Source organism: Triticum dicoccoides, chromosome 6B, assembly GCF_002162155.2.
Source record: "Triticum dicoccoides isolate Atlit2015 ecotype Zavitan chromosome 6B, WEW_v2.0, whole genome shotgun sequence".
In the NCBI taxonomy this organism is placed as follows: domain Eukaryota; kingdom Viridiplantae; phylum Streptophyta; class Magnoliopsida; order Poales; family Poaceae; genus Triticum; species Triticum dicoccoides.
In genome coordinates, this window is record NC_041391.1 from 292,867,991 (window position 1) to 292,881,299 (window position 13,309).

Consider the following 13,309-nt stretch of genomic DNA (forward strand, 5'->3'; position numbering starts at 1 on the left):
GTGACAACGGAGAGTACAAAAATTGAGTGATGTTTTATGTGCAGTTTAATTTGTCTGACCAAGAACTTTGTGAGACAATTAACTTTTGCTTATAGGATTTGAAATTTTGGTTGATGGTGCACTTTTGTCGGTAGAAGTATGAAATTCCAATGTGCGAATGCGAATGTACAACGGCTGTACACAGCCGCGTGGCCGGCGGCCGGTTTCACATCTCTAGTTTGCATCTTTTAGGGGAGTTGCTCTTTTACATCTTCAATATGCATCATCTGTTGGAGTTGCCTTTTTTGCACAGATGCAATAAGCACTTTTTAAAGGTGTAAATTTTTACATCCTCAGATTTGCATCTTCTATTGAAGATGCTCTAAAGCACATGTGTTTCTGAAAGTGATTGTTTGGAGGTATGCAACCACTGAAATTTGCGCAAGAGCTATTAAATTTTACAAGTGTTAAAGCTCTTTGTAGAGACTGCATGAGTGGCATCAAAATTTATCTGGTTCAGTCCATTGTGTTCCGGACTTCTGATTTTGCTGTCAACTCATAGCATCAACCAGTCTTCGACAGGAACACTTGCGTTTTCAACTCTTGCCACAATTGCATTTTGCATTTTGAATGAATCAAGGTGACAGCAGCTTCTGCATGCCTTTTGAATGAATCAAATATAATTTAGTATTTTCTAGGGGTTCACATTGATAAAAAATTACACACATCCTCAACTGCACCTTCACTCAGTTCCCAGTTTTAACCAAAACTAACAAAAGAACCCCGTTTTATAAAAAACTAGCATACGAAAACAAAAGCCAGCCTATGTAGATGACTAATTTCTAGGTCTCCTCCTGGTCATCTCCTGTGGCTGCCTCTGATGCAGCTATGGCCATCAAATCATCAAACTTGTCAGTCTTCCACAGCCCTATCTCAATCTGTGCAAAATGTTGAGCGTGACTATTTTCCAGATAAGAACATCCGGGTAAAATGAACAACATTTGAATGATATCCTTCTAAAGAGAACACTTTGACAATATCACAATTAGGATTAGTCTGAACTAACCTTAGCCTTTTGGATTGGCTGCCCTCTCATCTCATCCTTGATTTCCAAGGTAGATGTCCTAATCTCTGCACATACTATTCTTGCTTAGATAAAGTTTGTACCATAAAAAGCAGGCTCTCAATATAATGCTTTCAGGCATATATAAGTATAGTGTTTGTTTTCTGCAGGGACAGGCATAATTTTGTAATGTGGGGCAATGAAAAAGGTTCTTGTCTTGACAGCGAAGCCATTGTTTTTCAAAATCTCTGCCACGGTCACAACCGTCGCTATGGCTGTAAGCATATTAAGTAGATATGTTCCCCAATGATCTAAAACCACAGTACTGCCCAACTGCTGAAAATTTTGATGGCAAAATCAGGTATAGGACTTGACATTGTGTGGAATAGTATACAGGAGGATCCCAAATGCACATAAATTTTCCCCCCTTTGCCTTCAGGCTGTTACAATGTGTGAATAGTAAACAGGATGATCCCAAATGCACACAGATTTTTTTCCCCTTTGCCTTCTGGCTAAAAAGAACAGCCAAAAAATTGTTCATGGTTCAACATGTCTCATGCAAAATATATACTACTCCCTCCGTCCCATAATGTAAGGCGTTTTTTGACACCAAATATAAGTCCTTTTTAGAGATTCCACTATATACTAGTCCCTCTGTAAACTAATATAAGAGCATTTAAATCACTACTTTAGTGATCTAAACGATCTTATATTAATTTACAGAGGGAGTACATATGAAGCAAAATGAGTGAACATATATATACTCTAAAAGGTGTCTATATACATCCAAATGTAGTCTTTATAGTGGAATTCTAAAAAGGACTTATATTTAGGAACGGGGGGAATGTGAAGACGGTACCTTCTCTTTCCTCTTTAAGCCTTAAACTAGTGGTTTTGAAATTTAAAGAGTCAACACAAATCATGCGGCAATTGCAGACATGTTTGACATTATGCCAGGAGGAGTAAGTAACGTACCGTAACGTACCCATGCCGAGACCGGAGAGCTCCACTTCCCTGTACTGCATGTACCTCTGCGTCAACAAATACCTTGGCCGGGTTGACGTAGAAGAAGGACACCTGAATACGGTTGCTGCTCCCGCCGCCGACGACGCCGGCCCTCGTCCTCTGTGGCTCCAACGCGTCGCCAGACATTGGTGATGCTGCTGGTAACAAAATCGAGGTTCATGGCTTCAGACTGGACCCGCTAAGCAGGGACTCCACCCTGCCCGTCATAAGTACAGATAGACAGCCCGTCATAATGACTAGTCCCTCCGTTCCTAAACACAAGTCTTTCTAGAGATTTCAACAAATGACTACATACAAAGAAAAATGAGTGAATCTACACTCTAAAATATGTCTATATACATCATATGTTGTATTTAAAATATCTATATACATCGTATGTTGCATTTAAAATGTCTAAAGACTTATATTTAGATTTAAGGACGAAGGGAGTAGTACAGATAGACAGCCCGTCATAATGACTCAATATAGAGGAGAAATACATCTAGTAATATCGTGGATCTCTGCTGTTTTGTTTGGACGGCAGAGATATAGGGAGCATCTGAGCCTGAGCTCAAAAACGAATAGCCGTTATGACATCCAATATATTATGAGACGGATGGAGTATTAATTAAAAAAGAGAAAGAATCAATCATGGAATTATTGAAAAGCAGGGGAGAAATAATCCCAACAAAATTATAAAACACATGTTCCACAAGCTTGCAATATTTCTACAAATTCAGTAATCTAGATCAAATTATAACTGCACGTCTTACAAGGAAGCGTACATTAATATTCATTGGTGTGTGTCGTACCAGATGACACATTCCATACATAAATAACTATAAGATAGAACTTCAGTACACATTGCATCCATCTGGGCACTGCAACTACTGGTATGAAATCCGCACTTTAACTTTACCGTGTTGGCATTCTGCACTGTCAGCACTGCAGATTATCTTTTCATACTCGTCACGGTAAAAAATAATATAATTTCGAAAGGCAATGGTATGATCCTCATCATCATGATCACATTTAATTGGAACATGCAGGTTCAGTTTGAGTATCAAGAGAGGCTCCAAGTATATTGGAACAGCTGCACAATTCCGTGAGAGTGGTAGTTCACCACCATCAGTAACCACTGCTTTGTTTTCTTCCCCACGAGAAAAGAGCATGACACTCTCACCATCGTAGAGTTGGTGGTGTGCGGTGATTTCACCATAGACATAGTAGATGGTGCCAGGCTTAGTGGCATTACGACATACGAAATCAAAGTTGACGTACACATTGGCCTATATAGCTGTGTGCAACGCCATGAAAGTCAAATCTATTTTGCGGCGCTGTTTAGTTGAGATGGTGTGGGTTATGACATTGTTGCAAACATATGGGTCCACTGTGAATGAGAAATATCCAGAATCATGATCAGCGCCGCTGTTGTCCTCTAGGATTTTGATTTTAATCCAGAAGGTGTCCGTAAGGGCACCGCCTTCTGAGTGGAGCACCAAATTATGCTGCACATACAGTTCACTCGATAATAAAGATTCAAAAGCAATACAGGAAAAAAAAAGTACAAAATAGTGCATACCTGTGAATCAACAATGTGATAAATCTGTAATTTTTGTGAGGACCAGTAGTAGGCAGAAAAACCATCAGTGACAACAAATGTCCCCGTGAAGCTGAAGCGGGGACGCACAGTGAACAGCTCGACCCGGTACTGAGAAAATGAGTGGGCTACTTGTATGTTTTTACTGTCTCCATTATAAGAAATTCTATGACTCGGTGGTGGCAACTCCCTATCGATGCCATCATCGCTGCCGCTGTAGTACCCATCAGCCATGTCTTGGGGCCCATAGTCAAAGCCACTATCACGAATGTCATGGCACGCCTTCTTATCATCATCACCATCTACGCTGCTGCCAGCGTTGCCATCGCCGATGCCATGGTACACATCAGACTGTTTCTGGTTGTAGTCATAAGGAGATTCTTTTTCTGCCGTTCTTGTTTCCATTACCTTGATTGTTTCTCCTACTTCTCCAGTTCCTCTTGCACTTTCCCTTGCTGGTACCCAATTAACCCAATTAAGAAGTCCTCCAACAATATTCCGCGTCCAGTAATGAAAAATTCTAGCGGGCTCAGAGATGCAAGCCTGTTACAGGAGAGGATCTAAAGCTAAATACAATGAAAAAGGAAACATACTGATATAGCCGGACCAAACAATAATGCTTCCATCGATCTACATCAATCTCGTGAAAATTATTTGACCTTTGCTAGCAGAATCAAATTAAGGACAGGATATAGATGTTGTAATACCTGCAGATCGCAAAAGATGGCTCTCACATATGATCTTTCAGGCGGCTTTCCGGCGTCGACGCTCGGCGTCATCCTGCTCACGCCTTCGGCGGCGGCTAGAGGGTAATGCAACCCTAGGTCGACAAAGATTGCCGTCCTGATCGACTATTTATACATGAGATGCAAATAATCTGGCTCGTCCTGGGCCCATCTATTTCCGTTTCCTTTCTAGAGTCAGCCCAGGCCCATTGAACGTGATCTGGTGGTGATGTCCGAAGACCCCCGGACTCTCTGCGGATTTTCCGACTCTCTCGGTGGATCCTATATGACGCGCGTGACCGGCCAGGAGCTGCACCTTCGCTGAAGCGATCCCCCACTTGGGCCGGCCCACGTACGATTTCCTGTGCCGTTTGTTTTCCTTCGCTGTCGTTTCCTTCGCTGCTTCTGCAGGTTTTTTTTTTCTTCTGCGGTTTTTTGCTTCCAGTTTTTCACTGTTTTGTCCGGTTTTCTGTTGTTTTGTTCGGGTTTTTTTATTTTTCTGTTTTGGTTACTTTTTTGTTTCATTTTCTTTTACATTATTTTTTTATTTTTCTGTTCTGTTTCTTTTTCTGTTTTCTTCTTTTTATTTGTGTGTTATATAAAATGTACACCGTGTATTACAAGAAATTTCATTGTATCAAGAAAAATGTTCATTCTATATTATGAAAATTGTTCACCTTTGCATATGAAAATGTTCATCGTGTATTAAAAAAATGTGCATCATATATTATGAAATTGTTCAACGTTTTTTTACTAAATGTTCAATGCGTATTCAAAAATTGTAAAACACATATATTCATATTGTTCCAAAAATGTTCATCATGTATTATTTTGAATGTTCAATGGATATAAAAAATGTTCAGTATATATATTTTGGAATTTTTTTATTTTGGTTTTGGTTTTTCAACAAATATACAAATGTTTACTATGTTTCTTAATTTTGTTCAGTGTATATTACACAATGTTCAATGTGTATTCGCAAATTGTTCAACGTATTTTTACAATACGTGTCTGAAAATTGTTCAGCTCATATATTCATATTTTTTCAAAAATGTTCATCGTATATTAAAATAAGTTCATCATCTATTATTTAAAATATTCAGCTTAATTTAAGAAAATGTTCAACGGATATTACAAAATATTTTATGTGTACTTAAAAAAAAGATTCAACAGTGTATGGTACTTAAAAGTTCGCGGCTCATATTATCAGAGTTCGTCACCGGTTCTGACGGTTAGCAACGCTAGCTTTAAAAATGGAGGTCGTGAGTTCGAACTTCTGCGGGCACATGAATTTTTGTTTTTTTCTTTACTTCTGAGCTCGTTTCCTCCTAATGGGCCGGCCCATGCGCTCCTCCTTCAGCGAATGCTCGACCGCCGCCCGCGCGCGGCAAATAGGAGCTCTCAAGTCTCTCAGCGCCAGGAAGAAAAAGGGCGCCCGCGCTTCCCCTTGGGTGGGCCGGCCTAGCTACTCGTTCCTAAAAAGAAAAGTCGTTCGCTCGTGGAGCTCCTTAAGAGTCGAGGGTTCGCATAGGAGTAGCACACGTGGGCCGACACATTTGGTTTTGCGAGATGAAAACTGCCAAAAAAGAAACATGCTCCCGCTGGGATCCAAATCCATCCACAAATAAGCACATTGGGAGAACATGGACGTTCTCAGAGTTTAGCGAATATGGACCGTCGGATCAGATTTTTGATGCACTCTAGACCGTTGGATGTCGCTCCTGGAAGACCTCGGCCGTCGGATGGAGATGATCTACTGCTACAATGAATAGTTACCGTTTTTTCTCGTTTTTTCTCACGCTGGATTTAGTCTTGTGCCTCGCTGATGGGTGGAGCCTCTCTCTGGTGGGCCTCGCCTGTCGGTTGTCGTGGTTGGGAGGGTGTTACGTGTGCCCATCGGCGGCTCGAGCGGTGAAAATATCCCCTCCTACTGCCCGTGCCACCGCCTGATATTCCGTTGCCCCGCGGTGGATGTTTTCGATGTTTCATCTTTTGGGTCGCTGCGTGGTGGCCGTGGACTAGTCGTACTTCGATGAGGTGGGGCGTGGTGGCTTGCCTGGCTCCTCCTGCTCCCATTCGCCCCGTTCGCTCCCCCATCGCCACTCCCCCTCCCCTTCGCCGCCCGGTCCGGCCCGGCAGCCATGGACGGAGACGCCCGAAACCCGAGCCCTCCAAGGACGTGCGCCGGCTGCAGGCCATCTCCGGCGAGCTCATCCACGGGTCTCCGGCTATGATGCGTGCACATCGAGCCCGAGATCCTGCGCCACTGCTCCCGCTTCCTCCACCTCCGCGTCTTCCGGAGCCACGACACGCAGCCGACCAGGACGGGGTCGCGGGCGAGGGGGCTCAGCCTCGCCCCCCTCGATCTGGATGTCACCGTCGTCGTGGTTTGCCCCCTCCTCCTCTATCCAGCCGTGTGACTCAAGCTGGCAAGATCCGGCAATGGCGGCCAACTCTGCCTTCTCGAGCCCGACGAGAAGGGGTTGCGCGGCTATCCTTCTCGTGCGGCGATGGAAAAAGGAGGTGCATTGAGGTGGGTCGCCGCTAGCCTCAACCCTTCTCCTCACGTTGTAAGTGCATCTAGTGCCACCCCTAGTTGGTTTTGGAGTATTGACGACAAACTTGGTTGAGGGACTAATGTGTTTGTGAGAATTGCAGGATAACACAGGTAGTAGTCCCATATCGATTCGGTTTACCTACCAGAGATGACCCCTAAAAATGTGTGAAGACATTGAAGATAACAGTGGTATGTGAAGATATTCACAATGAAGATTATGACTCGAGAAGACATTTACATGAAGACTATGGAGTGCGAAGACATAGTTGTTTCGTAGTTTCCTTTTCTTCTTTGTTGAGTCATAGGAACCACCGCACTGTTAAGTGAGGTCCAAGTGAACAAAATCAGAGTGACTGAAGTGATGCTCAACCAAATCCTATGTCTTCGAGTGAAGACAATGAGAGCAAATCTTATCCAGAGTCGGATGAGTCAGCTTTACTTGTAGCCCAAGTCAAGCTGTCGCGTGTGTTTGAAATCTGACTGTTGGACACGTGTCAGTTCCTTAGGAACCCAGGGTCATTTCGGACAAATCAGGTCGGGTTGCCTCCTGGCTATAAATAGCCCACCCACTACACCATAAATTGGTGGCTGCTCAGAGTTAGTGCACGACTTTTGTCATTTGAGAGCAACCCACCTTCAAAGCATTTGAGAGAGAGATCCTTGCGAGGACAAAGCCCAAAACACCCAGAGCCAAAGAGTGTTAGGCATCACTGAAGTCTTTCTGTTCGTGTGATCTGAAGACTTGTTACACTTGAGGACTGTGAATCCTCCAGCCGGTTAGGCGTCGCGTTCTAAGCATCCAAGAGTCATTGTGGATTGCCGGTGAACAAAGTATGTGAAGGTTTGGAAGTCTACCTTGAAGACTTACTAGATTGATTGGGCGAGGACTAAGTGTCCTTAGCTCAAGGGGAATAAGGTGAAGACGCGGTCTTCTGAGTTAAATCTCAGCCTCCCTAACCAGATGTACAGTTGTCACAGCAACTGGAACTGGTCCAACAAATCCCTGTCCTCCCCAAGCAACTGGTTCTATCTCCTATCTCTCTTTACTTACAGTTTGTCTTCGTGAAGTCATTGCTTGCTTGCTTTATCTGATTGACTTCACTGCGTGAAGACTGTTGTTGTTTGGCTTCATACTATCTTCCATCCTGATCCATATTACCTAGCTGATAACAGTCTTCGAGCTTTCGCTTCATTGCTTGCTTGACTATGGCTTGTCTAGTGTAGTCTACCTTCCGCTGCATAACCAATAGGTTCATTTCTATTGTTTGTCTTCAAAGCCCCCGTGTTTTGAAGACTTCCATAAAAATCGCCTATCCCCCCCCATCTAGTCGATAACTAGCTCTTTCAATTGGTATCAGAGCTAGGTGCTCCCTTGTTCTGTGTGATTCGGTTTAACCACCTGGAGTTTTAGTTATGTCGACTGTAGGGATAACCAAAGTCTCCATTGCGTGCCATGTCTTCGATGGCACTGATTACCCCTACTAGAAGAATAAGATGCGTATGCATCTTAAAGCCATTGATGTCGACCTCTGGTATGTCGTCAAGAACGGCGTTCGAAAGGCCGGTGAAGGTGTCACCCCTGCTGATGTCAAGAGGTTCATTCAACTGGAATCAACTGCCAAGAACATCATCTGTGGTCATCTGACCAAAGGACAGTATGGTCATGTGAGTGCTCTGGAAACTGCGAAGCTAGTCTGGGACTAGCTCTCCAAGGTCAACGAAGGCATCTCAACCCAGAGAGACTCAAGGATCAGTGTTCTTCGCAACCTCTTCAACCGCTTCAAGAGAAATGACAATGAGAATGTCCAGCTCACATTTGATCGCCTCACTGATATCACAAATGAGCTTCATGCACTCGGCGCCACTGAGATCACCAAGCATGAAATCGTCAAGACACTCTTGAGATCACTTGACAGTTCATTCGACACCCTGGCCCTGATGATTCAAGAACGCCCCGACTTCAATACTCTCGATCCATCTGACATACTTGAGAGGCTCAACACACACGAGTTTCAGCTATCTGAGAAAAGAGACATCTATGGTCCCTACTATGGTCGGACTCACGCTTTGAAGGCAAAGGTTGTTTCCTCATCTGAAGAAGAATCTGACTGCAGTTCTGGTGATCCTGAAGACATTGGAAAGGAGCTTGCTATGCTTGTGAAGAAGTTCCAGAAATTCACTAAGAAGAAAGGCTTAAAAAAGTCTTCACAATCTAGCTCAAGAAATGATAAAGCTTCTGCTCATGTCCATAAGAAGAGAACATGCCACAAGTGCAAGAAACCTGGTCACTATATCTCTGAGTGTCCACAATGGGACAATGAGAACAAGAAAAAGAAGAAGAGCAAGGAATATGTTTCTGATGGCAAGAAGAAGAATAAATCCTCAAAGTCTTCTTCCAAGTCCTCATTGAAGTCTTCATCACACAAGAAGAGCTCAGCAAGCAAGGCTCGTGCATTTGTTGGCAATGAGATGGATTCATAGGAGGAGTCTGCTTCTGAGGAGGCGGAGGCAGAGTCTGAGGAGGAGCCCGATTCAGGTGTGGCAAGCCTGGCTGTAGCTTCAGTATATGTCGCCAAGTCCATCTTCAACATCGAAGATAATGGCCTCGTCACCAACACTGATGGTAAGGATGAGGATGACTCTGCACCCACATACTGCTTCATGGCACGTGGTGCCAAGGTAAACTAACGCGATGCTTACTTTCAAACATCAAGTGAAGATGACTCTGATTGTGAATCCAAACCTAGATACAAAACACTTGCTAAAATTGTAACTGAACAACAGAAAGCTATGGAACATATTCGAAAATTGCTAGACAAAAGCGATGACCTGTTGGACGCGGAAATGACCCGATCTTAGTCCTTATTTGAAGACATAAAAAATCTTCATGTTAAGTACGAGGAACTTGAAAGTCGTCATGAAACGCTCTCAACGACTCATGAAAAGCTTTCCTACGATTATCTTCAAAGGAAGCAAGACCTTGAGAAATTGAGAGCGGCTCATGAAGATCTTCAAAAAGAAATCGAGTCACTTCGCGCTCAATAGATCAGTCCCGCTCAGGAAGGATTTGAACCACCATGTCTAAAATGCCTTGAGCGTGATAACGCTACCTCTGTTGTTGAATGTTCTACTGCTGCTACTGTTGCAATATCTTCAACTGCTGATGTGCTAACTAACCCCTCTGCTGAGGATACCACTACTATTGCTGATGAGAATGCCAGGTTGAAGACATTGCGTGAGACAGGAATGTACAAAAGTCTCAAAGGGCATGAGACACTATGTGATGTCCTCACGAAACAGATACTGAACCAAAACCCTAGGAAAGAGGGTGTTGGGTTCGAGAGGAAAATGAATGTTGATGGTTCTTACTGGAAGCCTGAGCAGTACCCCAAAACCACATGGGTTGCTGCAAAGGGACCTTCAGTGGATCCGTCTACTTTATCTGGCTTCACTTGTGCTAACCCGATTATCATTGATGAATCCTTTGATGCAAACTATAAACTGTTTAAGAATCAGAATGGTGAAGTGTTTGCCAGGTATATTGGTACTAATTGCAGGAATGGGCCACCTATGAAGAAGATCTGGGTGCCCAAAAGTTGTCTTGAGAATCTTCCTGTGAATGTCATCATGACACCACCTGGGAAGAAGACAAACCCCAGACCTAAAGCTTCATATGGTCCAAAGGCTTCATACAGATAGAGGACTCAACAGAGTCACCCTAACACAAATGTTTTGCAGAGAAATCATACTCATACCTATGAATACGAGCGTGTTTCCTCAAACCGCTATGTTCATAAAACTAAGAACTTTTCTGCTTATTCATATGAGTATTATTCACCTCCTGCAAGACTATTTGCTAGGGCTCCAAAGCCAAAGTTCTCAGATGCTGCACTTAGACTCATTGCTTCTAAGCCACCCCTGAAGATGTGGGTGGCTAAGAAAAATTAACTCTCTTTTGCAGGGAAAGGTCTCCAGTCGGAAATCAAAGGCGTCCGATGCTAATGCTGGGGACCTAAAACATCTTGTGGGACGCAAGATCAAATGTCCAAACGGTCTTACTATGTATTTCGTTCCTGAGTTCCTTGATGATCACCCTGTTTATCCTAACCAAGATCTGAACTTTCATAATCCACTCGTTCGTCAAATGTTCATGCTTCACAATACCCTTGGTGAAGCCTATCCCCCTAACTGCACTGTAGGGTATGACACTCTCAAAGACTTCCTGAAGAGCATAGGCTTCAAACCTGGTTCTCTAGATCCTACACTCTTCACGAAGACATATGATGGAGAACTGTTTGTGTTCCAAATCTATGTGGATGACATTATCTTCGGCTGCACTGACAAAAGATACAGTGAGGAGTTTGGACACATGATGCAAGAACAATATCAGATGTCCGTGATGGGTGAACTGAAATTCTTCCTCAGTCTTAAAATTCGTCAGCAGAGCAACGACATCTTCATATCACAAGAAAAATATCTCAAACATTGCCTGAAGAAGTTCAAAATGCAAGATTGCAAAGGATACACGACGCCAATGCCAAACAAAAGTCATCTGAGTCCTGACGTCAATGGTAAAGAGTTCGATCAAAAGGTATACCGCTCTATGATTGGTTCTTTACTCTATTTATGTGCATCTAGGCCAGATATAATGCTTAGTGTTTGCATGTGTGCCCGATTCCAAGCGGCACCAAAGGAATCGCATCACTTAGCTGTGAAGCGAATTCTTCAATATTTGGCTTACACCCCAACACTAGGATTATGGTATCCAAAGGGCTCAGAGTTTGATCTAGTTGGATTCTCAGATGCTGATTATGCTGGTGACAAGGTTGATCGCAAGTCCACATCAGGCACATGTCACTTTCTGGGACGATCACTTGTCTGTTGGTCTTCAAAGAAGCAGAACTGTGTATCTCTCTCCACGGCTGAATCTGAATACATTGTTGATGGATCTTGCTGCGCTCAGCTTCTGTGGATGAAGCAAACTCTCAAGGACTATGGTATCCACCTGAAGCCTATGCCACTCTACTGTGACAATGAAAGCGCCATCAAGATTGCCAACAACCCAGTTCAGCACTCGAAGACAAAGCACATTGAAATTCGTCATCACTTTCTCAGAGATCATGTCATGAAGGAAGATATTGATATTATTCACGTCAACACTGAAGAGCAATTGGCAGATATCTTCACAAAGCCCTTGGATGAGAAAAGGTTTTGCAAGTTGTGGTGTGAGCTAAATATCTTAGAATCCTCGAATGTCCTGTAATTGGACACACATCCTAACACTTATGCATGTTGATGACTTAGATGTGCAACACACGAAGTAACATATATCTTCAATCAATGAAGACATACACTCTAAGTGTGAATACATTAACGCGGAATTTGACTTTGGAGCGCCATGATAATTGTGCGTCATGTCTTGGTATAATACTTCTACGGTGGGTAACGCCACCACCAAACTTTTGTTTGAAGTTCGTTTGGCGTCATATTTGCAAAGTCTTTGCATTTGGTTTGTCTTCAACATTGATTTGACTTCATGTTTATCTTCACAATGTTGATTTGGTCTTATTCTGATATATACTTACATTTGTGTTATGTCCTCTACAACATTCACTTATGGCTATATCTTCATGTTTGAATCTTTTGATCTAAGTGAATGTGATTGGACCCTAACCCCTTGTCTATGCTTCTACCTCAGATTCTATCTATCTAAATCATATGCATTCTAGTGAAGCTGTCGAATGTCTTCTCTGCGTCCTTGTCAGCAGAAGATACAAAGACAAAAGTTGAATCTATTGTAATGCTATATCCTTATTGCCTGAAACCTGTAAGTGCATCTAGTGCCACCCCTAGTTGGTTTTGGAGTACTGACGACAAACCTGGTTGAGGGACTAATGTGTTTGTGAGAATTGTAGGATAACACAGGTGGTAGTCCCTCATTGATTCGGTTTACCTACCGGAGATGACCCCTAAAAATGTGTGAAGACATTGAAGACAATGGTGGTATGTGAATATAGTCACATTGAAGACTAGGACATGAGAAGACATCGCATGAAGACGTTGGAGCGCGAAGACTTAGTTGTTTCGTAGTTTCCTTTTCTTCTTTGTTGAGTCATAGGAAACACGGTACTATTAAGTAGGGTCCAAGTGAACAAAGTCAGAATGACTGAAGTGATGCTCAACTAAATCCTATGGCTTCGAGCGAAGACAACGAGAGCAAATCTTATCCGGAGTCAGATAAGTCAGCTTTACTTGTAGCCCAAGTCAAGCTACCCGTGTGTTTGAAATCTGACCGTTGGACACGTGTCAGTTGATAGAGGCAAAGGTGTCCCGTCTTTCGATGAGATGATGGATATCGCTTTGGTGGAAGTCGACTTTGA

General features: G+C 43.1%; 1 protein-coding gene across 5 annotated transcripts; it reads right to left on the minus strand.

Annotated features, from left to right (window-relative positions):
• Window positions 1-637: 637 nt before the first annotated feature.
• LOC119325863 lies at window positions 638-4,478 on the minus strand. Of its 5 annotated transcripts, none has more exons than XR_005157731.1 (5): window positions 4,355-4,478; window positions 3,630-4,190; window positions 2,018-2,202; window positions 1,046-1,110; window positions 638-917 (listed from the first exon to the last, which is right to left on the minus strand). XR_005157731.1 is itself a non-coding variant. In XM_037599582.1 (3 exons), exons 1-3 carry the CDS (start codon window positions 4,424-4,426, stop codon window positions 2,305-2,307), a joined length of 648 nt encoding a protein of 215 aa, XP_037455479.1. In that variant the 5' UTR covers window positions 4,427-4,478; the 3' UTR covers window positions 2,290-2,304. The 5 variants fall into 5 exon arrangements, 2 of the variants coding, with proteins under 2 accessions (XP_037455479.1, XP_037455477.1); XR_005157730.1 differs by having other exon boundaries at window positions 2,018-2,205; XR_005157732.1 differs by having other exon boundaries at window positions 2,018-2,264.
• Window positions 4,479-13,309: the final 8,831 nt, after the last annotated feature.

What these genes read in the sequence shown, in the direction of transcription:
- LOC119325863 (XM_037599580.1), bottom strand. Translation starts at nt 4,426, where the DNA reads ATGACGCCGAGCGTCGACGCCGGAAAGCCGCCTGAAAGATCATATGTG. An exon ending in CCATCTTTTGCGATCTGCAG is followed by an intron (nt 4,191 to 4,354) that starts GTATTACAACAT and finishes CTCCTGTAACAG; the next exon opens with GCTTGCATCTCTGAGCCCGC. An exon ending in ATCACATTGTTGATTCACAG is followed by an intron (nt 3,556 to 3,629) that starts GTATGCACTATT and finishes CTGTATGTGCAG; the next exon opens with CATAATTTGGTGCTCCACTC.